General features: G+C 36.2%; 1 protein-coding gene across 1 annotated transcript; it reads right to left on the bottom strand.

The window, feature by feature from the left end:
- Positions 1–1,299: 1,299 nt before the first annotated feature.
- Positions 1,300–26,976, bottom strand: LOC136031177 (opsin, ultraviolet-sensitive-like). The gene is made up of 5 exons (XM_065710531.1): positions 26,851–26,976; positions 24,407–24,579; positions 16,694–16,854; positions 6,504–6,605; positions 1,300–1,460 (listed from the first exon to the last, which is right to left on the bottom strand). The coding sequence occupies exons 1-5, from the start codon at positions 26,930–26,932 to the stop codon at positions 1,355–1,357; spliced, it is 624 nt and encodes a 207-aa protein (XP_065566603.1). The 5' UTR covers positions 26,933–26,976; the 3' UTR covers positions 1,300–1,354.

The raw sequence follows: 26,976 nt of genomic DNA, 5'->3' as shown, positions 1-26,976 counted from the left end.
TAAGGCCGTAAGAAATGGGAAGGGAAATAGTCAAATTTTTATTGACGTTTCGAGTTGAAGGAACATTTATTCAACCAAGGAGAGTTAGAAAATATATCGGAAGAAATTCAAAACAACATTTTTGCAGATCCTGATAATAAGATAGTTGAGTTAGGAAATATGCTTCATACTAAGTTAGAAAGAAGGTCCTGACGAATATTAAAATGATTTTTAGTAACGAAAAAGTACCTGGTGAGCATAAGAAACTGTAATTACACTTCTATATAAGAGAGGACATGAGGATGAGTGCAGTAAGTATTGAGGCATCTATGTGATTTCGGAAGGATGCGCTGTAACACATCAGACTAAGACATAATACTGACAAGGTTATAGGAAGAACAGTGAAGTAAAGCGGTTCTTTCGAATCGAGCTTTAAGGTTTAAACGAGCATTCCATTCAGCAGACAGAAAAATGTTAGTGAAGATCCTATTCTTAAATACTAGACCGTATAAGTAAGCAACGTTAAAATGATTAGCCCTATATCGAGTTTAGGCTACTAGGTTGTTTGGATTGGAATCAGAAGTTTAGCAGGGCTGTGTTTTACTCATTCTTGATAAGGTGATTTTAGTGGTTAATGCTCTGCACAAAAGTAATAATGCTGCGGTTAAGGTACTAATCAAGGTTATTAGTTGGTTTGTTATGAAGTCAGAAGATAAGCAGGGTTCGATTTGTCCCCTTTATATGGAAAATTTTATTTATTTTATTCTAAGAAATTAATAAAAAGACCATAGTAGAACTTGAGGTTTTGGAAGGTATACCTCTCCTAGTACTGAAAAAGAATAGTAAGTAGACTAAGATGCATAGGTTAGAAATAAAACAAGGTTAAAAAGGTTTAATGTTGATAGGAGTCAAAATTTACCTAGTGAATAGTTTTACTTACCTAGCTAATATTATTAATAAGCAATGTGGATGAAGTAAAAGCATATAGTGTGGCCATGGCACTGATTTTTTTTTTATTGTTTTGCCCTTCTGAAGAACTTTGGAAGAATAAGAAGATAAGCCTTAGACTCAGATGGTAAGAACCAATGGCGAAGAGAATCGTTTAGTGTGGCGTGAAAACGTGGGTAATTTGAAAAGTCGGAGAAACTATGGTAAAATCGTTTCCAGAAGAATTGCATAAGGATAATCTTAGGTACTCACTTGAGCAAAAGCATCCAAAAACCTAAGCTGTACGAAATATGAAGACCTAGCAAAACAATAAAAAGTGCAGGGTTTAAGACCTAACTCAATATTTCGCTTGGGTTTCTTTAAGACAATCTATATATATATATGTAATATATTTCCTACATTGTGACTATAAAAGAAATATGTAAAATCAGCTTGGCGTTGTTGGAGAAGTTCCGTTTGAGACAGATGTGGCATCGCTTTTTGGCTCTTCTTCGTGTATGCAGAACCAAGGCATGCGCTTTTGTAGCTCTAGCCTAGAAAGAAAAGATCCGATCGCAATGAAAAGTTGTTTAGAAATAAGAGTAAGTAAATCTACTTCATAGGGTTTGAGAAAGACCTATTGTGATTGATTGGACAAAATATTTCAGTAAATCTGTCATATGATTTCATGGACTTTATGCCAAAATGAAGCAAAATAGCTCAGCTGAATATTATAGTTTCACAGATTTACCCCTTTATTAGTACTTTAAAAAAGCTGTTCCAAAGAATAGCTTGAAAGCCTTATTTTTGTTCTCCTGTAAATTCCAGAAGCTGTATGCAAAATTTTGAGATGGCTGCAACGCCATTATATTTGGTACCTTATATTTAAGGTACCATTATATTTTGGAAAGCTGCGAAATTTTGAGATGGCTGCAACGCCATTATATTTGGTACCCTGATACCTACATTTTTTGTGTATTGATGCATACCCTGGTGTCAAAAAGCTGCTTACCTGCAGCAGGAATAGGCGTTCCCACTTCAATGAAATCTAAACAAAGCTTCTGAATGGGAGCTTCTCATTTCAGCCGATCCTGTGAGTAGTAGTTACATATTAATACTTCCTGCTACACGCATAGGGGGTATACCTGGACTCATAAGGAGTCACTAACCCTTCAATTATTTTGTCTATTGTTTACATATAAAAATTCAAACGACTTTGCCAGGGAAAAAGGTTTTTTTTGCAAATTTAAGTGCTGATTACCTAGATTTTTTTTTGCAAATTTAAATGTCTAATACCCAAACGGGTTTTGAAGGTCAATGAAATTTGTTCTGGTTCTAAAAACCATCGTAGTGCGATGACAGTCCAATTATTTTGCATATTTATACGACCGAACACACCACTTTCCAGTTTCTATGCATTGAGATCTTTATTTCAAAGATTTCTCGACGGCATTTTGAATACATACAAAGCACAGTGATTAGAGATGGTTGCTCGGTGTGTTGTTGATGATATGGTATAATAGATCCAAGTTGAACTCCGCTCATCTGGATTGATAAGGAGTTCCCTATAACAGGTGGTCATAGAAAAAACCAGTTTCTATGCCTTGAGATCTTTTTTTCCTGGAATTTCTTGGCATCTTTCAGACAAGAAAAATAGCACAGTAGTTTTACATGGTTGCTAGTCAGATATATTCTTTTTTGTAATATAAAGGCCCCAAGCAAAATCGTTTTCCATTACCGGGCTTGTGCAAGAGTTTATTAATCTTCTTGTCGGGTAGTGAGCCGCGTAGTTCATTGTTTGTTCACGCTATATAATCTGCATACAAGCGGAAAGAGTTAACAATACAGTTTTCAAGAGGAATAGCGACAGATGCAATTACAAAAAGGATATGATCAATAAATACCTCCGGGTAAATAGACTTCTATGTATGCTAAGGAAATCATGAGATGGAGACAACCTTTATCCACAGCAGTGTCTTCCCCCTCAATTTGCCATATGTATTCAACATATTTGCTAATGTTTTTAGATTGTCTCTCTTTCTACCCCTCTATACCTCTTCACTGTCTCTCTCCCAATGCTTCATCCATATCCTTCCATACATTCATCATTTTTAATTCTAAATTATACGTTGAAAGTCTAGTCATTATTGTAACGTTTTTATAAACTTCCCAATCGTCTTTTGACAGATTATGTGCTTCTAGCTTGAAATTCTTATCAAAACAACCCTAACGATCACAGGGCGCGCTGTGTAAACCTTCATATCTGGTTTGTCGTCGGTTAATTAAACTGAAGATCTGTATAGCACTTTTATTTTGACCAAGTGGAATTCGTTTTTGAAGGCTTAAGGAATAAAATCTTTGAAGAAACAGTGTATTATATAGACATTAAAGTGATTGGGGTGAGGAATTTTTTTTCACTGATAACTACAGATAGTTAGACAGGTGTCTTTTTGAATGTAATCACGATTTTTAATATTGTGTAAGCCCTCTCCCTAAGGAGGGTGAACGTTTAAATCAGAGAGCTCTCTTAAAGTTTCAATAACTCTTAGAGCAAAGACATTACTCATCATTTGCTAATTCTAGCTCCCGCAGTCTCATCAGTACCGTATTTTGCATGTGTTTGGGCCCGTTGAGGCGGAATGGGGAGCAAAAGGAATGAGTTATACGAGTCAAATTCAAGGGGGACACGATACTTGTTGAAACTATGATTTTTGTGGCTGATTTAAAGGCTTAATTCATCAACACTAGTCATCATAGTGTTGTCACATAGTCATCAACACTAGTTCTCACATAACTACCAGCTGCACAATCTATACAAACATAGTGGACATGCATAGAACATATTTTTACTGTTGACTCTCACCATGTAAAATAGAAAATAACTAATGATTTAAAGGAATGTCCATTTCACTTATAGAGAGGAGGAGATATCAAGTAGCGTCGCATTTCATAATCAACTAAACCTGTTTGAATAGGATTGTTTTAATTGTCGACTTGTTTATTATTCTCACGTAGAGAGAGAGAGAGAGTGCAGATAATTCATATAGAGTCTTAAATTAACATAGAAACTAGGATGTCTAGGTTGGTCCAAAAGCAAATCTACAATATCACTTTGTTTTGTTTCAGCTAGTATGCCAACAAATTGAGTAAATGCGACGCATTAGCATTGAGCAATAATCCACAGCTGGAGACTCTTTTTTCATGATACCGTCAAATATTGTTTGAGAGAATATTTTCTTTTGCACCGATAATTTTTGAAACATCTGGATATATGCATTATATTCACTTTTTCCCCGAAATATAATTATTCTTCCAACTTAAATTTGCTCAATGATATAACATATCTGCCAAAATTCTGATCCCACTCAAATATTAGTCGATATCCTTTGTCGTTTACACTGCTACATTGGGGGATCATGTTTTTCATACCATCACTGTCAATTTCTTCAAGTTGTAATAGTGTAAAACAACACATTTTTTAATAATATTTCGAATAAAACTTGAAATAATGAAAATGAATCAAATGTCTCTGTGGAACTGTGATACTAACTAACTCTCCATCAAACGTTTATGCTTAGACTCAAAGTCAAAGTCAGTTACGCAATGCTCTCATTATCTGTTCAGATGCCCGGGCGCTCTGCTAGGATCTATTATACCATATAATCGGAAAATGCCTAGCAGCCATCTCATTGTGTTATGTATGTTGTTGCAATGGCGCCAAGCAATCCCAGAAACAAAGGTCTCAACATAGAGCAACCTTTTCAAAACCCGAATATAACTTGAGCTTTGCTAAAAAAACAAACAAACAAAAAAGAAAACAAATAACAGAGGATTATCAGTTTACTTGACATGTACTGATATTAATTACATAAAGTTTTGATAATTTTAATATTTATGAAAGTAAGAGAAGTGAAAACATTTAAAACGTATTATGCTCTCAGTAAAGCACAACTTATGTTCTGGTCTTGAGAGGGCATAGGGTAATCAACCCTACTCATGTTAATTCTTGCTCGTTTTGAGTTTGAATCGGCTATTTATTGTAATATCTGTTCGTTTTTAGTTTCATTTATTTATTGATAGTGATATGTTGTGTTTTTTTTTGTAGATTATTTGTCTTTATTTTTGCTCATTCTTAGCTTAATGGAGCTCTTTACTTTTCTTTGAAAAACTTATTTTGCGGAATTTTTTTTTATTAATTTCAGTTCGCTTTTTATTGACATAATCTTTTTCATGGAAAAAAAATATTGTACATCTTTTAAGTTTTTTTATTAGAGCCCGTAGTATGGGTTGCTATTTGTGTGTTGGAGAAATTCATTTTTAGCAAATTTTAATCCTGTCACAAACAGTATTTTTTAATTTAGTTTTATAGCTTCTGAAGTTGACCTAAAAAACAAAACTTAGTATGATCTGTAAATTAGGAACGAACCGGCTCAATAGTAACAAAACTGTAAAAAACTGAATTTTGATACCAATAGATACGTCGAAACAATCGGATCATTATGCTGACTTCAAATATATAAGTTTCAACAAGTTTAGTCATACCTATCAAAAGTTACAAGTCTGAAAATATTTGCCATGTTTTCAAAAAAAGGGGGAAATACCTCCAAAAAATCATAGAATTTTAAGAAAAATCACACCATCCAATTCAGCGTATCAGAGAACTCTACTGTAGTGGTTTAAAGCTCCTATCTGCAAAAATGTTGAATTTTGTATTTTTGCCAGAAGAAAGATCAAGGATGTGTGTTATTTGTTTTTTTGTTGTTTTTTTTCCAAGGGGTGATCGTATCAACCCAGTCGTCCTAGAATATTGTGAGAGGGCTCATTCGAACAGAAATTAAAAGTTCTAGTTCCCTTTTTCGATCAAAATTTTGAGATAGCCATTTTGTTCAGCATAGTCGAAAAATGTTTTAAATATGGCTTTGATAATGACTTCATTCCCCAAAGCCCCTGTGGGAAGGACTGCAAGGTATGAACTTTGCCCATTGTTAAAAATAATTTTGCTTATTGGGAAGTATACGAAGTGCCCCGGCCTAAGACAAAAAAAAATAATACTTTGCACCCACATTGCTCTTTACTTAGGCAACTTCAACTTCAAGGGACACTTCAAGGGACGCTGCAATTTCAAGGGACAGCTTTTAAAACTGATTTTCAGGATAAATGTTTGAAACAGTATAATTTCTAGCCGTCAATTTTGTGATTATCCGGGCGTAAGTTGTGGACCTTGCCCCCCCCCCAACAACTATGATCTTTGTGAGTTAAGCCAGATATGCGTCACATCACAGAAAATGCCAAGCAAAAATCACCTTCTGCTTGAAGCTGGTTGAAACTAAATTTAAATACTTGTACAGCAATATTTGAAGAATTTAAAAAAAAAAATGTTTTATACTTACTGATTTTTAAACTTAATTGTCTTTGACAATCAGCCTTTTAATTTTGATTGTATCAATATGTCTTGAAGCAACAGAGTTTACCATATTTTAATTTCAACAGTTTATTATATACCTTACCTACCATTATATATTTAATTAAGGGAAGTGAATGGATATTCATTTCTCTCTAGCTCCTCCTCCACCCATATAAATTGTGTAATGCCCTACCTGAATCGTGGATGATTGATAGCATAGACCCAAGGATCAACACAGGCTACAGTTTTGCATGTGCAAGCTGGAATCATAGAAACCACTGGAGTGATGATGGCCCTGAAAATAAAAGTAGTCAGGTATAAATATTTTCATAGCTAGTCCGTTAAACTTTTGAAGAGTGTTACGTCTTCTATCCAGCTCCCCCTCTCCTAGAATAAGGAATAAATGATCATAGAAAGCTGAGGTGAGTTTTCATAGCATTATATACATATAAAAGAAAATAGTCAAGCTCTGGATTAAAATACAAGAATTACTGCGCAAAAAGTTACTTGGTCTTATATATAATTAGGATTTAAAGTTAAAATTTAAAAATTGTGGTCTTTTCTTGTTGAGTTAATTTCAATTCAGCTGATCATTTCATTACATGAAAAACTCCATGCAAGAATTCAGGGAATAAATATACTTTGCCTGATATTTTAAGGGAATTAGTAGTCATAGAGGATCCAAAAAGTGTTGGGCCAAGTTCAAGTCTCCATCGGTCCGTGTATTTGAAGGTTGGCGAAGGAGGGGGGGGGGGGTTGCTCTGCTTAAAATTTGAAAAATATAGTATTTTCTTAAGTAATGCTAAAAATGATGATTGATGACAAAGTTGTTTATTTGTTGCTAGTTTTATTTTTTTTTATTAAACATTGGACTCGATGTGAGTTAAAATCGGACTCGCTTAAAGGGTAGATTTTAAATTAACTTTCTATTAAATTAGCTTTGGTGCAAAAAATTACTGAAACGCTAGTTTTATTGGAAGTTTGATAGGGTACTTACTTCAACTTTAATCAGAAGACAAGTTAAGAAACTTTACCCTGGCGCTAAAAGGTGGCAGACGGTCACAATCCATTCTATGAGGATAAGGGTCAAAGGGACAACAATTTCGGTCCAGAAAGGAACCCCATTTGCAACCGTGTCGTGTACACCCACCAATTGTATCAAGGTCAGATTTGATGATGCTCTTCTAGGTTTTGACTAGCTTTTAACTCAATCTATGTATGTGCCTTATGCACCTATAGTCAAACGAATTCAGAGTCTGAGTTTTGGACACCATAATCGGCCATGTTTCTTATCTGCATATGAGAATGAAGTAACCAAGAGATTCATTGTCTCGGTTTTTGATCTTAATGCTAATCCCAATTCTTTTCCAGAGCGGCCCAAAAAGTTACAAAAAGACGGAGGAGGCTACTGATGTACTGTTACTGATTTCATCACTGTATCTGCCATTAATGTCTATGAATTTAAATAAGGTGGACCTATTTGATTTTTTCCACTATATCAACCTCCAGTGATTTAACATTGGGGGGGTAAGTAAAACTCATCGTTGGTGGCTGCTTTTTTCTTCTCCATACTGATCTTCAATCCCAAGAGGGCAGCTGCTAAGGCTACTCTCTGGAACATGTTCTGCGTTTCTAGGGATGAACTAGCTAGAAGCAAGACATCTTCTGCGCATTCAAAACCGGTGACATTGACATACGAATTTATTTTGATTCCAGTGCAGCCTTTCAAAACTTTTCTTAAAATCCAGCTAAACACAGAGTCAAAAAGCTCTGGGGAGAAGATACAATCTTGTCTAACTCCGAATTTAATGTTGAACCAAGACGAGTATTTTCTGTTAATAAAATACTGGCTCGGGTGTGTATGCGGTATGGCTTGATTAGGTGAAAAAATTTGGGGGGCGTTCCATCTTTCAGCGTTACTATCCAAATCCCACAACGGACTGCCGCGTCAAGAGCGGTGACAAAATCGATGAAGACTGATTTTGCTGTTTGAAATGATATTTGGTCCAGTGTTTGAGTATCTGCATCTTTTATATTATATTTAATTGACCTCTGTTTGTATTCAATATTGCTCGCTGACCCGGAGCCAGGATGCTGATTAGATTAAAAAGCTCCAAGAAGAATTTTTCAAGGCTTAGTTTGTCTTTGAGACGCCCTACATTGTATCTTTGGAGGGGGGGGGGGGGCAAATATCTCTTTTCGTGCTGTTAGCTTGAGGGCTAGGATAAAAATTTTCGGAGTCAGTGTCAGCGTCTCTAAAGGCTCTACAATTTGTTATAGAGCGTCTCGAATGCCCATATATTAGAATGTAGTCCACTTCGAGATCGTGTCCTTCGATCTCCGGATCCCCAGGTAATTCTATGAACGGTTTTTGCTTTAACAGAATATTAGCTAAGACTAGGGTGTTCAGCTGAGCAAACCGAGAGTCTTTCTTCTCTCGCATCTATCATTGAATCCAAATTTGCCTAGAGTTCGCTGTTTATGGACCTTACGGTTGCCAATGCTGGTGTAGGGGGTGAAACTATCTACAATAATAAGAAGGTGGGCTTAACTAACTCTAATAGCTTGTTAAAAAGTTTGTCTATTTGGAATTCTTCAAAGATTCTCTTGAATGTATATATATATATATATATATATATATATATATATATATATATATATATATATATATATATATATATATATATATATATATATATATATATATATATATATATATATATATATATATATATATATATATATATATATATATATATATATATATATATATATATATATATATATATATATATATATATGGCAAAAACAGTGATGTTGAGCAGGTGGCTCTTAAAGCAGGTCATATCCAATCGCGAGGAGATAGTTTGCCATTGAAGGATAATGATTACGAGTCCCTCACTGCTTTGACCCGAACCATTTTCTGGACCAAAATTGAGGAAGTGAAAGGGGCCCTATTCATTACGATTAAAGATAATTTCATTTTTGTTGGTTTCGTTCGCTCTCGTATCGGATAGGCCAAGGATGTGTAGCTCGTAGCCCTTAAATTTGCAAGCAATAAATGTTCTTGTTGTTAAATATTTCATTGAGCAAATATTCCATCCCCCCACATTGAGGGATTGTTGTTGTTTAAATAGAGGGCTGGCTCACTGCCTTTTCCCGGGGTCACCGGAGTCGCCAGTGCATCACTTGTTGGGATACCGTAAATGTAAGATTTCTGTTGTTATTCAAATGGGTCCCTCTGAAGTTTATACGAACACATCTTCCATAAGAACCATATATACCCCCAGCGGATAACTTGAAAATCTATCTCAAAACTTTTATCGAAGGGTCTGGGAAAAAAGGGCGTGAGGGGGGCTAGTTGCCTTTAGATCTCTTTTGACTATTGAAATATGACGTAGAACCTTCAATTTCTAATCAAATATGAGCCCTCTCTGAAGTTTATATGATTTTCCCTTCCATAAGAGCCATATATGCCCCCTGGGCATAACTTAAAAACGGCTGCCCCCGTTTTTACCGGGGTTTTTAACGGATAACCGGGGTTTTGTTATCTGATCTTTGAACAATTTTAACAAAATAGCTATTTCAAAATGTTCATATGATGCATTTGATTGCCATCTGATCTCTTTTGATTCTTAAAAGTGAACTAGAACATTAAATTTCCAATCAAATGAGCCCTTTCTGCAGTTTATACAAGCATCCCTTCCGTAAGAACCATATATACTCCCTGGGCATTACTTACAACGCCTGCCCCCAGGCCCTGGAGATTAGTGTTGACACCGGAGTTTTTGTTATCTTACTTTTGAACTATTTTTAACAAAATGGCTATCTCAAAATTTTTATCTGATACATTTGGGAGGAAAAGGGCATGGTTACCCTCCAATCTCTTTTGAATCTTAAAAAGGGCACTAGAAATTACGATTTCCAGCCGAACGAGGCTCCTCCAAAGTTTATACGACCACCCCTTCCACATGAAGTGCCTCTGTGAAAAATAAATAAATAAAACATTATAGCCATATGACCTTTACTATAGGCAATAGCGCTTCTCTGATTAACTATGTAGAACCTTCGGTAAATATGAACTTTTGTTCGTTACCATTTGAAGAAAATTATGGTTTTGCAAACTTAAGGCAGGCCCAGACAACCTTTATTTTTTAGTATTCGGTGTTTGCTATCCATTATAAAACTAATTTTAGAGACAAGTTTTAAATAGCTTAGAAACTCGTTTAGGATTATATTTTTTTTTAAATTGAAAATCCCTCTTCCTTGAAGGGTATCCCAGGCCCCCTGATGTAGATCCCATCTTCTTCCCCAATCAAAATGCTGAAATTGCGCCCTATGACAGTTTTAATCGGTATAAACAATTTATAACAGATTTTGACCAAGAGCTGTATCTTACCTCTGATTTAGTAGATTTAAAATACCAAAGAAATTTCAGGTTCGAGAAGATTATCCGCCACCTTTGTCGAGTAAAAACATAATAAAAACATTATACAACTTCTTTCATAAAAACCGTACATATTTGCAATGGACAACCTACATAAAGTACATCCTTTTCCCTGGGGTTGGGAGGGAGGCTGTCAAGCCCTAAAGTTTAGTCGTCTTACCCTTAGAATATTTTGAATAAAATGACAATCTCAAAATTTTGTCGCGGTACATTTGGGAAAAAGGGTGTGGGAGGAGAGGGTGGTTACACTCTGTTCTCTTGTCAATCATAAAAAGGAACTAGAACTTTCTATCCCCAATCAAGAAAATGAAAATGGAGGGCTATGGCATGTGTTTTGGGAAAAAGTATGTGGGGGGGGGGGCTAGTTTCCTTCACTGATCACGTTTAGCTCTTAAAAAGGTTAAATTAGGCTGGTTAAATCAGGTTTAGTTTTAATTTCACTAGCTTGACTATTTAAACTGGGCTAAATTGTCTTAGGTTATGTACAGTTAGGTTTAAGTTAATTTCGGTCAAATTGGCGCACAAACGTTTTGTCGATGAAATTCGTGCTTTTTAAAATTTTTGTCAAGCAGAGTTAACTTACTTTTCAAGTACCGTGACGAATGCCTTACCGAGGATAGGTAAGGTACTTTTCCAGTTTGTGAGATAATTTGGGGTCTTCGTTCCGTATTAAGGTTCTTTCTTCGTCCATATCCCCGATAGGGAAATCCTGGTTGCGTTGGTTTCCTAACCAAAACCGTGACTGCTAACAGTGCTGCACTTTCGGCTCGAGCAGTAGCGTCCTTCGAGGAAGTTATAGCCTGGTAAACGACATAGCATTTGCACTGGATTCTGATTAATGAATAATTCTTCTTAGTTTGGTTTGTTTTGATGGGCTTTTTTGGCTTATTATTGGTCACCTCCTCGTAGTGCCATAACATTTGTAGACATGAAAATATAATGAGTCAGAGGTAATAAGGTTGAGATTAGATTAGGCTTGAGGTAAGCCTAGGATTGAACAAAGCTTCCATTCAACTGGGGATCCAACAGACCTCTTGCTGTCAGGTTCTAAGCTGTATTAAGTACTTCGTGTAAACTTGAGAATACAAGAGACCTCAGTACAAGAGACATTATTAGGCAAAGATCTAAATTTAATCACAGTAAATTATTTCATCACCCATCCGCACTAAACTGCATACTGTGCTATATTACCAACTGAAATCTAATGCCATTCTTCTCAACAGTTTGTAATTTCATTGAAAGTCACATCATTCCCTCTATGCCGTGTCTGCTTCGTAACAGATCAGACAATCCAATATGTCTTAGTTCATTGCCAGCCACTTGCATGGATACTATTACTCTCAAGTACCTCTGTCCCATGGCTAAAATACCTAATACTTTCATTGAAATCTTGAATTCTAATCTCCCTCCTTATGGCGATAGAAATATATTTAAGGCGTCCATTGAGATCCTAAGAAGAGACACATCTACTAGTGACCATTTTGTTGTTGCGGGCGTACGAGTCCTGATTATCCCATTTCCTTGATTAGTCACATTTATACTCTAGCGCTGTAGCTAGTGCAATAAAAAGGTCAAAGAACCTGCCTTTTGTGTTCAAGGACCTCCAAATCTATAAAGAAGAAGTTAGTCGCTTAATGAGATAAACTATTGTAAATATTTTAGTGTACATTCATCCTGCGTTAGCTGAAACTACTTAAAATCTTATTCTTAACCTGGTTAACAAAACAAACAGATATCTGCTACTTGAAAACAGCAACATCTAAAGGTTTTGGCTGCTGTGCAATGCTGAAACCCATTTTCTATAGTCTGACACATTTTTTCGTAACAATACATTTTTTTAGAATTCAGGGCAGTTTTCATTTTAATATTCCTCCTGGAAAAATTTGTGTTTTATTCTTAGACTAGAATAGAAAAAACAGTTGAAAAACAAAGCAAATAAAAAGTCCATGTTAATCAATGAAATGACCATGGAACGCACGGTAAAGACCATGGAACGCACTATGTAGCTGTTTATCCTGAAAATACAAAACACAATCAAAAACCAATTGATTAGCTTATATTTGGTTAACGAAACGACCAAAAAGCCTAATTAGAACCCAAGCAGGTTCTAATTAGACTTTCACCTTAAAGCTCACCCTACATGTGAGGGCGAAAAGATTCTGTTGAGACAGGTAGCAACTTCATAAAAAAGGCAACGAAGCAACTAGTTTTACAGTAGATTCTAGATGAACCTCAGATGCACAATTGCATTTAAAGTCTCATAAATCTTTGAAATGCTTTTATTTGGGATATCCAATTGCCTTCAAATGGCTCATATAAAGTCATAGACAATTTGATGATGAGTGACAGACTATTGATGGATGGATAGATGATAGACTATCTATCAACAAGTGATATGACATCGCTTTTATACAATTTTGAAAAATACTTATGCCAGCTTTGCCTTTCACTCAGACTACCTGTCTTGTCTTTTCTCCAATTAACCATGACTTGATGGCAACTTGACTTTGATTCAAAGATCAAGTCAAAAATCAATATCGGAGGGCAACAGGACCCTCCCCGGCAACTTTCCTTGTCCTCCTTAGGTGCCGCTTCTGCTCAAAACTGATTAAAACTTTGGAATTGTCATTTTGCTCAAACTAAAGGTTTAATATAAATAGTCTAAGTCCCAAATTAATGTACTTATGGGAATGACATAACAAAACTCTACCCCAGTGGTTCCCAAACCTTTTCAAAACTGATGCCCATTTAAAAGGTTTTGATCGTTTAGTGCCCTATCTCATGTAGTAATAATAACCACCTATACTACTTTTAAGAAATTATTTTGTTTTATTCGTCACCAGAGGCACACAGTGTTGTGTATAGTAAAGAGTAAAAGGATTCCAATGTATTATTTTGTTTTTGTTTTTTGCTAGAAGCGCTACATAAGAAAGGGCTGATCTAAAAATATTTGGAGGAGACTCAGTCGAGTAGAACTGAGAAGTTTTAGTGCTCTTTCAAGAGACAAAAGCAATTGGAGAGCAACCAGCCCCCCTTGTCTTTTTTCCCCGAAATGTATCCGATCAAAATTTTTGGATGGCTTTTTTGTTCAAAATAATCCAAAGGTCAAAGAACTATAGCTCCAGAGCTAGAAAAACAAGACTTCCGGGGCAAGGACTGCCAGCTTCACAAGCCGCCCACTGTTAACATATTAGGTTTCTATGTCAGGGGCTGTCGCATAGACTTCAGAGGAGGTTCATTTAATTAGTAATGAATAGTTCTTATTCTCTTTTAAAGAGTCAAAAGAGATCAGAAACCAGACAGCGCCCCTCCAACGCCTTTTTTCCCAAAAGTATCTGATAAAAAGTTCGAGATTGTCATTTTGTTGAAAATAATCCAAAGGTTAAATAATTTTGCTTCAAGGATTGGAAAATCTAGATTTGCCAATCAAAATTTTTAGCACTTTTAAGATCCAAACAGATCAGAGGGCAAAAAACCCACCGCTACCTACGTTTTTTTCTCCAAATACAATAGATAATAATCCTGAGGTAGCCATTTTATTCAAAATAATCGAAAGGATAAATAACTGTGCCTCAGGGGATGACAATTCCCAGTCTCCGGGGAAAGGGCTATAACTTAATGCGAATTGTTTGTTGCTAACATTTTTTTAATTAAAAGAAAAACATTTTAAGCAGTCATTCTAAGCAGACCGGTGTAAATTTTGCGCAACAAGAGCACGCAGAATTAACATTTTATCTTTCTAATTATTAAGACTAGCCATTATTACTTTCTGGCCAATAGATAAAAATCCAGAAAACATGGCTTATCTACTCGTCAAATGAATAATTAAAAAAATTCATGAATGAATTTAATTCCCGCAGTAACTTCATTTTCCAGTCCTGTTGGTTTGTTCATGTTCATTGTTTTTCATCATATAATGTTGTCTCACCTAGACGAAAGAACACGTTACACAGTCAGCTCATAATTTTCCAAGAGGGCAAGAATATGGTCGGGAAACGGTTCCTCGGATTTTAATTTGAGCGATTTGAACCAGAACAAATGTGGAAAACTACAGTTTGGAGCCGAATAATGTAGCATCATTTTGGAGTATCAAACAGTTCGTGGTAACGAACTGTAGTAAGGAGCGACCCGGCTCAATAGAAACCAAAACTTTAAAAAATGAAATTTTGATACCAATAGCTACATCAAAAGAATCGCACTTTAATGCTGATTTTAAACATATAAGTTACATCAAGTTTAGTCTTACGCACCAAAAGTTACGAGCCTGAGAAAATTTGTGTTATTTTAGAAAATAGGGGGAAACAACCCCTAAAAGTAATAGAATCTTAACGAAAATTATACCATCAGATTCAGCGTATCAGAGAACCCTACTGTAGAAGTTTCAAGCTCCTATCTACAAAAATGTGGAATTTTGTATTTTTTGCCAGAAGGCAGATCACGGATGCCTGTTTATTTGTTGTTTTTTTTTTTGTTTTTCTTTTCTTTTTCCCAGGGGTGATCGTATCGACCCAGTTGTCCTAGAATATTGCGAGAGGGCCCATTCTAACGGAAATGAAAAGTTCTAGTGCCCTTTTTAAGTGACCAAAAAAATTGGAGGGCACCTAGGCCCCCTCCTACGCTAATTATTTTCCCAAATTCAACGGATCAAAATTCTGAGATAGCAATTTTATTCAGCGTAGTCAAAAAACCTTATAACTGTGTCTTTGGAAACGACTTATTCCTCCACAGTCCCCGTGGGAGGGGCTACAATTTACAAACTTTGACCAGTGCTTACATATAGTAATGGTTATTGGGAAGTGTACAAGTGTTTTCAGGAAGATTTTTTGGTTGGGAGGAGGGGTTGAGAAGAGGGGGATATACTGGGGGAACTTTCCATCGAGGAATTTGTCATGGGGGAAGACAATTTCCATGAAGGGAGCGCAGGATTTACTAGCATTATTTAAAAAAAAACAATGAAAAAATAAATATGAAAAAGCTTATTTCAGCTGGAAGTAAGGAGCAGCATTAAAACTTAAAACGAACAGAAATTATTACCCATATGAGGGGCTCACCTCTTCCTAATACCTCGCTCTTTACACTTAAATATTTTTAGTAATGTCAACTACTTATTCTACGGCTTTTGTGATTCAGGGGTCATTCTTAATGAATTGGGACAAAATTTAAGATTTAGTGTAAAGAGAAAGGTACTGACGAGGGGGCGAACCCTCTCATATGTGTAATAAAAACACGAGAATAAAAAATTCTTTACGTAAGCTAGTTTATAAGTTACGTATATCTTTTACTAATATAAAGATTCGTAAAAAAATAAAAGTTCTAGTTGCCTTTTTAATTAACCAAAAAATTGGAGGGCAACTAGGCTTCCTCCCCCGCTCTTTTTTTCTCAAAATCATTCGATCAAAATTATGAGAAAGCCATTTAGCCAAAAAAAAATATGCAAATTTCGTTTTAATTATTTCTCTGCAGAGAGCCAAAATCAAAACATACATTGATTCAAAAACGTTCAGAAATTAAATAAAAAAAAAGTTTTTTTACTTTTTTAAAAAGAAGAGTTGAGAGAAAGAGTCAAACTTTAGCGTAAAGAGCGGGGCGTTGATGAGGAAGCAGCCCCTTTCATATACGAAGCAATTTCTTTTCGTTTTAAGTTTTAATGTTGCTCCTTGCTTTCAGTTGAAAAAACTAGTTTTTTTTATTTAATTGTACATAAAATCATGTGTGATAATTTTTCTCTAAGCAATTTTTCCTGATCGAAACCAATCCTGAATAAAATTGACCGCCTTTCCTGACTGTGAAGTAAATTTTCTGCAAAAATCTTTACGAGGAAACCCTTAGCATTTCCTAGTTTGAGAAAAATGTGTAAGGTACACGTTTTTGTTTTAAGCTTGGCGATTCATTTTTGGATTTTTACGATGCTTTGATTGAATAAAATTTAATCCTACCTATTTCCAAAAGTGCAGGTTAATGCTACGATAGCATAGGGAGTCCAGGACACAACAAAGAGTGCAACAATTCCAATAGCAACTTTGGCAATCCTAATCTCTGCAGACTGCTCACTTTGATCCTTACTGCTTCGTAAGCTTTCTACATTCATTTTCTTTGCCTAAAATTCGACAAAAAAAATTAAACGAAAGACATAGAACTTCCCAGTTAAGCTAAAAAGATAGTCCCTAACTTTTTAACCTTTCTGGTCCAAATTCCGTGAAAGACATAAGTTAGATAACATACAATAATAATTGTACAGAAGCTGATAGATTTTCGGGTTTAAAGTTAAAATCATGAAAGAATAAACAAAATAACAGCTGATTTGTTAGTTATATTTAGCTCAAGCTTCAGGTCTTGTTGTTCACTTTAAGACAAGTAAAAAATGCGTAACAAACATGATCTTTTCTTCGATTTGATGGCTATATAGACAACCAACCCTGAACTTTTTTTATTTTTATTTTTTCACATCCAAAAATATCCAAAAGTACTCGGAAATCTAAAGGTAAGTTTTGACTAACAATAAACCCCCTCTACCCTCAAAAAAATCCTTAATTTGAGTTTTGTGACAAATTAAATAGCAAATGGCCCAATAGGGCTTTCATGTGAATAAATTTATCAATCCATTTGTTTTAACTAAATATCTAATTTGGTTGAAATTAGATGAATGAAAGAATTAAAAGTAATTTAGGCCAGGAACAGATACATGAGGTCGGAGAGGACGACCCTCCTCCTAAGACACTTCTGGCACACTTGTTCCGTTCCTTTTTTTTTAATCTTTTTCAAAATAAACTTTTTAATTTAATGCCCACCTCGAGTCACACTGGCACCCTTGGTTCAGCAGCCCCCTTACCCAAGATTTTGCTCTTGATCTGTTAGGGTTTCAGAGATGAAACTGCTCACACGATCAGTTTACGAATCATTTCGTCATAAAATTATAAGACAAACCTCATTTTCATGAAAAATTAATCATATAATTAAACTTGCTTGCTAGATCTTCATCCTCAGAATGTATTCTTTTTTATTTTTTTTTTTAGCAGATTTGTTTTATTCTCTATCTTGTGAGCCCGTCGATTTAGGGTGTGGTGTCTGGGCTTCAATGATAAGGATATGACAAGGCAACTTACAAAAATTAATTTATGCTAAACAGATATTTTTTTTGAATTGCCCCTGTCCACTCTCCACTAAAAAAAATTCCTAATTTTAGTTTTGTGACTAATTAAATAGCGAATAGCCCAATAGGGATTTCGTGTGATAAATCCGTCGATCTATTTATTTTACCTATATAGCAATTTTGGTTGAAATTAGATGAATAAAAGAATTAAGAGCAATTTAGGCCAAGAAGATATCCATGGGGTCGGGGGGGGGGGAGTCTAACCAGAAAAAATGACCTTACTGGTTCTCACAAGAGGAATGCTCAGAATTGATCATTTAGGACTTTATTGAGCGCTGGAGGTCAATATACTGATCCAACAGAATTAATGAAACCTTATAAATTTGTTCAGAAGAAAACCTAACTCAGAAAATTAATTTTGCCTCGACACTGTCAATTTACTGTCGACGAGTGTTGAGAGGAATATCAATTATTTTGGGTCACCTACCTTCGCTAGTATTTTTTAAAAGGGTTTTCTTTAACATAAAAAAAACAATAACATTTCCTTCAGATGCCTCCAGTCTGTCGTTTCCCTCAGTTTGGGATGCTCATTCAAATTCAAAGACTCTGACGATAACTTCAAGTTTGCCGTTACCCGTTACCTCTAGTTCTCACACAGATTCAACTACAGAGACACTGTCTACCTGCTCCACCAAGAACAGAAAGCTGTCACTACCGACTTTTTCCAACCATTCTGACACATACATTGAAGTGAAACATTCTGATCAACTAAAAGAAGGATCGAAAGATAGCACAATAGCCAATATGCGGCAGATGGAGATGACACACCCAAGCAGCAGTACATCCTTCTCGCTTGACACTGGCATCAAACCTTTCTCTGACTTCGGCTTCGCAGTGATACTAAAGGAAACAAACCAACTAACATCTTGAGATATTGCGTTTTGTCTCAAAGAAAGATGGAAGCCTAAGAACCAAGCCGAAGTTCCAACTTCAATACAAAGACAAAAGGGTGGTGAAGTTACTCGTCGAGTTAACACTCAGCTCCTTGCCCGATTTTCCTGGCTTCCGGTGAGCCGTCACCAAGAACATGAGGGACTTTGGTGTAGTGTTTGTGTCATAATGAGAATCTCCAATAGTGGCGGACGGTGGTCGGCTCTGTCTGGGGGTGGGAGTAGGGGGCAAAAATGGGTCGGCTCGTCTTAGCACCCCTGAAAGACTACTTAAATCTGACTGGAAAACAGTATCATATGAATCACCAGTGTAAAGCTGCAGTACTTTTAGCTTTGTTCAAGCAAGGCCATCAAGATATCAGGAATGCCTTGGACTCTGAATGAATAAAACAAATACACCAAAACTGTGAACTATTTACAAGCATTATGGAAACAATTAAACTTTGCGGGGTACAGAATATACCCCTCCGTGGCCACTGGGACGATGGTAAACTCGATAATCAGGGCCCTAATGTAGTCTCAGCAGAAAATGATGGTAATTTTCGTCACCTACTTCGGCATCGTGTTCAGGGGGCCAATTCTCTGCTTCAAAGGCTTGTAGATGCTGCTCCTGGAAACGCAAAATACACCAGTAAGCAGATCCAAAATAGACTAATCAGGACGATTGGAGAACTTATAAGGTCTAAAGCAGTCAGAAAAGTGAACATAGGAAGAATTTGGTGTCTCATTGCTAAAGAATCCACCCATAGCCAGACAAGGGATACAAATCAGAAAGGTTACGTAATCAGAGAGGATCATGTTGCCATATTCAACGCTTTTCAAACCTTATCGGGGCTCTCTGAAGATGAAAAGACCAACACAAGCCAAAATTTTGAATAAGGGCTAGACGGCAAAAGCCTCGGCAGGCTACTTTTAAGTGAAGTCACCAAATCTGGCTCAGGCATGACAAAGTGCATCGGCCAAGGTTATGAAAAAGCCGCTAGCATTTTAAGCTTAGTAAATGAGACTGCTGGTGAAATAAAGCGGAGTTACAAATTTGTAGGTTATTTTCATTGTGTAAGCCATGCCACTAATCTATCGTGCTCGAAGATAGTTGCTGTCCCAATTCTACAGAATGCACAAGATGTCGTACAAGAGACTATCTCTCATTTCAGCTCGAGTGCCAAACAAACAAGGCTTCTGAAGAAACATCTAATGTCAGACAACTGTAGAGCTGAGACCCAGATTGGTCCTTGTACCATAAGATTTGTACAGAGGCATGAAGCAATTAGTCTGTTCTGGGATTCCTTGTCGTCTGTTGTTTCCACTCTGGATGATATTGAAGGCTAGCTTGACCGAGAAGCCAGCAGCATAGCACATTTACTACGTTCTTGCATCGAGAAACCAGACACGTTGATCGGACTGGTCTGCTCGAATTCGTTTTCATCTCCAATGAAACCATCGGCAGAGTCACTTCAACAAAAGGACGACGATCTTGTCAGAGCCTTAGAACTCATAAGCAGCGTCAAGACAACATTAGAGGGAATGCGAGCCCGTGCAGGAACTGAGTTCCAGTGTCTCTATAAGGAAGTTGAGAATATGGCAAAAAATATCGATGTTGCCATGAAAGTCGTTCAACCATGCATAGCCTCGCGCTCTATGTACCGAACGGAAGTACCCAATGTGGATCCAGAAAGCCACTACAGGATGGTGGCATTCATCCCAACCATTGATGCCATTCTCCTTGATTTTTGGTAAGATACAGCTCCCATTTCGCTCATACGGCTAAACATTCATCATTAATTCCAACAATTGTCCATAGCAAGAATTAGGACGATCTGAAGGAAGGGTACTAGAAGTACAAGGACCTTTTAAGTGGCACATGTACTGATTTGAAAGTTGAATTCCTGATCTGGAAGAACCACTGGTCGAACATAGCAACAGAGAGGCCGAAAACGGCTATTTCGGCTCTCAACGGCTGTCAGGAGCAAATTTTCCCGAACATCTTTGCATTGCTCACAATCCTTGCGACGCTTCCAGTTTCAACATGTGAGGCAGAAAGAATTTTCTCCGAGGTCGACATAACGTGTTCTGCACTCAGAAGCACATATGAGGGGTTCACCCCCCTCGTCAGTACCTCGCTCTTTACACTAAAGCTTAAATTTTGTCCCAATTCATTAAGAATGACCCCTGAATCACAAAAGCCGTAGAATAAATAGTGGAAATTACTAAAATACTTTAGCGTAAAGAGCGAAGTATTAGGAGGAGGTGAGCCCCTCATATGCATAATAATTTCTGTTCGTTTTAAGTTTTATTGCTGCTCCTTACTTCCAGTTGAAAAAATTTTCATATTTATTTTTTCATTATTTTTTTTAAATAAAGCTAGAAAATCCTACGCTCCCTTCATGGAAATTTTCTTCCCCCATAACAAATTCCTTGATGGAAGTTTCCCCAACATATCCCCCTCTTCTCAGCCCCTCCTCCAACCAAAAAATTCCCCTGGAAACGTCTGTACACTTACCATTACCCAATAACCATTACTATATGTAAGTACTAGTCAAAGTTTGTAACTTGTAGCCCTTCCCATGGGGACTGTGGGGGAGTAAGTCGTCCCCAAAGACATAGCTATAAGGCTTTTCGACTACCCTGAATAAAATGGCTATCTTAAAATCTCAGAATTTTGATCCGTTGACTTTAGGAAAATAATTAGCGTGGGAGGGGGCCTAGGTGCCCTCCCGTTTTTGGTCACTTAAAAAGGGCACTAGAACTTTTGATTTCCGTTAGAATGATTCCTCTCGCAACATTCTAGGACCATTGGGTCAATACGATCACCCCTGAAAAAAAAAAAAAAAAATAAAAAAAAAAATAAACACGCATCCGTGATCTGCTTTCTGGCAAAAAATTCAAAAATTCCACATTTTTGTAGATAGGAGTTTGAAACTTCTACAATAGGGCTCTCTGATACAGTGAATCTGATGGTGTGATTTTCGTTAAAATTCTATGACTTTTACGGGGTGTTTCCCCCTATTTTCTAAAATAAGGCACATTTTCTCAGGCTCGTAACTGTTGATGGGTAAAACTAAACTTAATGAAACTTATATATTTAAAATTAGCATTAAAATGCGATTCTTTTGATGTAGCTGTTGGTATCAAAATTCAATTTTTTAGAGTTTTGGTTACTATTGAGCCGGGTCGCTCCTTACTACCGTTCGTTACCACGAACTGTTTGATATGTATATTCAGGTGATTAGTACTGCGTGCAAAAATGATACTGCTACGATTTAGGTAAGAAGTAAGATTGGTGGTTGGTTCTATGTGAAACCAGGTTTTAAGCGGGGTTGTGTTCTATATCTGTTTCTATGGGTCATACTGATGGTCTTCGGCCTAAGCGACACGTCAAATGCTATTGGGGAAGGGTAACAAAAGGGAAGACAAAACATTATCAGATTTAGATTATGAAGACGATTTAAGTGTTATATATAAGTATGTTGGATAAATAAAAAAATCCATATGATTTTTACGAGTTCAGAGCACAAACATAGGTTCAAAATTAATGTCAAGAGGACTAAGTTGCTTAGACTAGGGATGACTGAGAGTGAGGAGGTGATGTGACATAAGGAGGAAACAGATTAAGTGAATAGCTTCACTTCATAGTTTTTGTAGCATAAAAGGCAACATCTAAAAACGAAAGATGAACTCTATTTTGACACTTTTTAGTAAAGCATATTTGTCAACTGGCTTACACCAGTTGTATTAAAATATATCTGTAAACCTGATGCGTTTCAATGACATTTAAAACGTGTTGCACGCCGAACAAAAGTTCATCCACGTTTAAAAAAACTTACATTTTAGTTTGAAGACGTTTCTGAGTAACCCTGGTGATCTGGGAAGGAGGTCGAATTAATATTTTGGAGGGGGACCAATAAAAATCTGTCTCCCCATCAGTATTTTCCGCCCCTCCGCCTCTGTAAGTAGTACAATTTAGTGCCTAAATAACGACAAAAACCGCATTAGCTTTCCATCATACAAACTGTAACAGGTAAAGCATCGAGAGGTTAATCCAGGACAGAGAACTTTTATTTTTAAATGAATCCAATTAGGACTCTTTGTCGAACTGCTGAACTGTTTGAACTTTCTCGAATTAGTAATTTTAGAATTGTTTTATGCCGGACGCCCATTGCCCTAAGTAGCTTAAGTTCAGTAGCATAAGTTCTGGGATTTTACTTGGGTCCCTTCACATTAAAATGTTCCTATTCATATTGAAACATAAGTACTATTTTTATCATTCAAAAAATAGCGTTTTGGATTAAGCAAACATTTTGAATTTCCCTTACATCCTTGTCAATTAAGCCCCTGCTTTCAATGATAGTGTGTAATACTGACTGAAATGTCACAGCTTTCACCTCCAAAATTAAAAAAAGAAAAATCCGAACTATCAGCTAATGTTAAAATTTGAAAATGTACCAATAAATAACACCTAAAAACATTTATTCTGACATACAGCTAGGCTAGTTTCAACTACAGTCTATTAAAATTCAAAGAGATACATGGAAGGGTGAATTCTTCCCAGTTTTGCTATTTCTTCTATCCTGAAACTTGGCAAAACTCCTCATAATTGGCAAAACCTTACAACAAATTGTTGCAGAATATGGCCTCTATTGTTTTTCTATAGCGCCTAACAGTAAAAACTGAAAATCTATGAAAAACATGTAGTATCTTACATTAGTTTTCCATCAATAATAATAATGAAAAAGTGTGATAGGTACAAGAAAAAAGGAGGTAGCCAGTAATAGGTGTATTCTCTCACTTATCAAACAATTTAGGTCATGCTTCGAACTTGCTAAACAAATTTTAAAATTTTATTATTCTATAGACCCATGTCTAAAGTTTTATTCACTAGATTAAAAAGATTAAACATTGAACACGCAATCCCAGATACACATAATAATCATGGCAAAATTCAAAATGAGTTGCCCATCTGGTAAATCGCTCTTGTAATTTTTGTTCTTTGAAGAGAAAAAATATGGCCTATTTCTAATAAAATCAATGTTCATATTTTCAAATGATCCCATTTTTCAAGCATAGGCAATAATAAATTTCTCAATTGAATAAATTTCACTAAGTTGAAAAATGTTCAACTTTCTAAGTACACTTGGACACGTGAGCTAAGTGAAAGTATAATTTATGTAAAGTAAATTTAGCGGATTTTTCACGCCAATGTGAATGGGACGAAAAACTAACGTGCGCCCGACATTAACTTTTAATTTGATTAAAATTTCCGTTCACCCGTTTTATTAAAGTCTTTTTACATTCCTATATGTGCTTTGCTCAGGACGGACCTTCAATATATCTTTATAGATCCAAAATACTACCCACTAGATCTGCCCCTGATGGCGCTATGTGTTGCTATTGATTGCAAAAAAAATGGAACTACTGTAGAAGTAAATCCAAAATTTTCAGTTTTTGCATACAATGACCAAGGTTGCAAAGGAACATGAGCCTCCATTTCAAAACCTTTTAAAAGGGATCCAACTTCAAGAAGCCCAACTTCTTTGATTTTAGAGCATTGTCGAACCCCCATCTCTCCAATAAACGAGCTACTATAAAGAAATGAGACATAACCAACTAACCTGCTCTTTTAACAGCTGTTCATGTTTCCAAACTTGTCCAACAATTCTTGAATAGAAGAAAATTATCAAGCTCATGGGAATACAATACGACGTAAAGAATATTGTTGCAACGAAAAACCTTGTACTTGAATCTTCAGTAATATAGTCAAAAGTGCATGAAGTCAGAAACCCCTCTGAAAAAAAAAAAAAAATCAAATTGTATTCCAATCAGTATGTGGGTATTGGCTGTAAAACCCCGAGGCCACGCCAAAATGAAATTTAGAGGTGGTGGACACAATTACACTGTCGGCGACACGCCGTCGACAGTACTGAAAAATTTTCTGCGGCGCTCACACGAAAAATTATCGGCGACACGCTGTCAATTGTCCGGCCTTTGTTCTATTCTTAAATTTATTGGGCTACTTTTCAAGAGTTTTGCAAACTAATTGATATGAGTGTTTATCGGAATTTTATCCACATTTCTTTTTTTAGCTTCATTACCATGACTGAACGACGGATAAAAAAAGGATGAGAAAAATATATTAACTTCTCAAAAATGTTCTTTTAATCAAAATGATCGGTTAAATTGACTGATATTTGAATCAATCCGACAAAATAGGCAATTTGAAATTTAATTTAAATCAAGCTGTAAACCTTAAATTAAACAAATTTTCTTGTACCTTAAATCCATAGCTAATTTATGAAACTTCAGTGAAGTCTGATTTGTATATAATACTTCATGTCTGAATTTCTTGATCTTGCAACTCGTATTACACTTCTTAAACAGCCTTAGCCGTCAAATGCTCACTCTTTAACGCTACAGAAGCTATTGCCACTTATCAAACAGTTCGTGGTAACGAACTGTAGTAAGGAGCGACCCGGCTCAATAGTAACCAAAACTCTAAAAAATTGAATTTTGATACCAATAGTTACATCAAAAGAATCGCATTTTAATGCTGATTTTAAATATATAAGTTTCATCAAGTTTAGTCTTACCTATCAAAAGTTACGAGCCTGAGAAAATTTGCCTTATGTTAGAAAGTAGGCGGAAACATCCCCTAAAAGTCACAGAATCTTAACGAAAATCACCATCAGATTCAGCGTATCAGAGAACCCTATTGTAAAATTTCAAGCGCCTATCTACAAAAATGTGCCGATCCCCAGGGGTGATCGTATCGACCCAGTGGTCCTAAAATGTTGTGAGAGGGCTCATTCTAACGGAAATGAAAAGTTCTAGTGCCCTTTTTAAGTAACCAAAAAATTGGAGGGCACCTAGGCCCCCTCCCACGCTAATTATTTCCCCAAAGTCAACGGATCAAAACTCTGAGATAGCTATTTTGTTCAGCGTAGCTGAATAGCCTTATAACTATGTCCTTGGGGACCACTTACGGGGACCCTACATTCCCCGTGGGAGGGGCTACAAGTTACAAGCTTTGACCAGTGCTTACATATAGTAATGGTTATTGGGAAGTGTACAGACGTTTTCGGGGGGGTGTTTTGGCTGGGGGAGGGGTTGAGAAGAGGAGGATATGTTGGGGGAACTTTCCATCGAAGAATTTGTCATGGGAGAAGAAAATTTCCATGAAGGGAGCGCAGGATTTTCTAACATTATTAAAAAAAAAAAACAATGAAAAAATAAATATGAAAAAGTTTTTTCAGTTGGAAGTAAGGAGCAGCATTAAAACTTAAAACGAACAGAAATTGTTACACATATGAGGGGCTCACCTCCTCCTAATACTTCGCTCTTTACGCTAAAGTATTTTTAGTAATTTCAACTATTTGTTCTACGGCGTTGGTGATTCAGGGGTCATTCTGAATGAATTGGGACACAATCTAAGCTTTAGTGTAAAGAGCGAGGTACTGACGAGGGGGTGAACCCCCTCATATATGTAAAAAATTAAAAGTTGTAGTTGCCTTTTTAAGTAACCAAAAAATTTGAGAGAAACTAGCCTTCCTCCCCAACTCCTTTTTTCTCAAAATCATTCGATCGAAACTATGAGAAAGCCATTTAGCCAAAAAAAATTAAACATGAAAGTTTCGTTTTAATTATTCCTCTGCGGAGAGCCAAAATCAAAACATGCATTAATTCAAAAACGTTCAGAAATTAAATAAAAAACAAGTTTTTTTAACTGAAAGTAAGGAGCGACATTAAAACTTACAACAAACAGAAATTACTTCGTATATGAAAGGGGCTGCTTCCTCATCAACATCCCGCTCTTTACGCTAAAGTTTTTTACTGTTTTAAAAAGTAGAGTTGAGAGAAAGAGTCAAACTTTAAAATAAGTAAAATAAATTTATTTCTGTAAAAATAAATTAAGCCAACATTCCACCAACATTCTACCAACATTAAACCAACATAGAGCTTATTTTTCCCTTTTTACATTTGTATCGCAATTAAGAAAGAAGTCCAAAAATATCTTAAATTTGGCATAAAGCAATATTGGGATACAAAAACAAGAGATTACCTGGAACAAAACGGCCCCAGACTTCAAAAAAAGGAAGTAAAGTAAACGGAGTAGAGTACAACCAGCATAGCATAATGATCATGATGGCTTGCCCTTTTGACAACTTTCCATCTAGTGGGCGTGCAA

This window comes from Artemia franciscana, chromosome 9, assembly GCF_032884065.1.
Source record: "Artemia franciscana chromosome 9, ASM3288406v1, whole genome shotgun sequence".
Classification (NCBI taxonomy): Eukaryota; Metazoa; Arthropoda; class Branchiopoda; order Anostraca; family Artemiidae; genus Artemia; species Artemia franciscana.
Note: the sequence above shows the minus strand (reverse complement) of the source record. Positions and strands in the feature narration are given on the sequence as shown.

What these genes read in the sequence shown, in the direction of transcription:
- LOC136031177 (XM_065710531.1), bottom strand. Translation starts at nt 26,932, where the DNA reads ATGATCATTATGCTATGCTGGTTGTACTCTACTCCGTTTACTTTACTT. An exon ending in CTGGGGCCGTTTTGTTCCAG is followed by an intron (nt 24,580 to 26,850) that starts GTAATCTCTTGT and finishes TTTTTTTTTCAG; the next exon opens with AGGGGTTTCTGACTTCATGC. An exon ending in AACAGCTGTTAAAAGAGCAG is followed by an intron (nt 16,855 to 24,406) that starts GTTAGTTGGTTA and finishes GTCGAATTTTAG; the next exon opens with GCAAAGAAAATGAATGTAGA.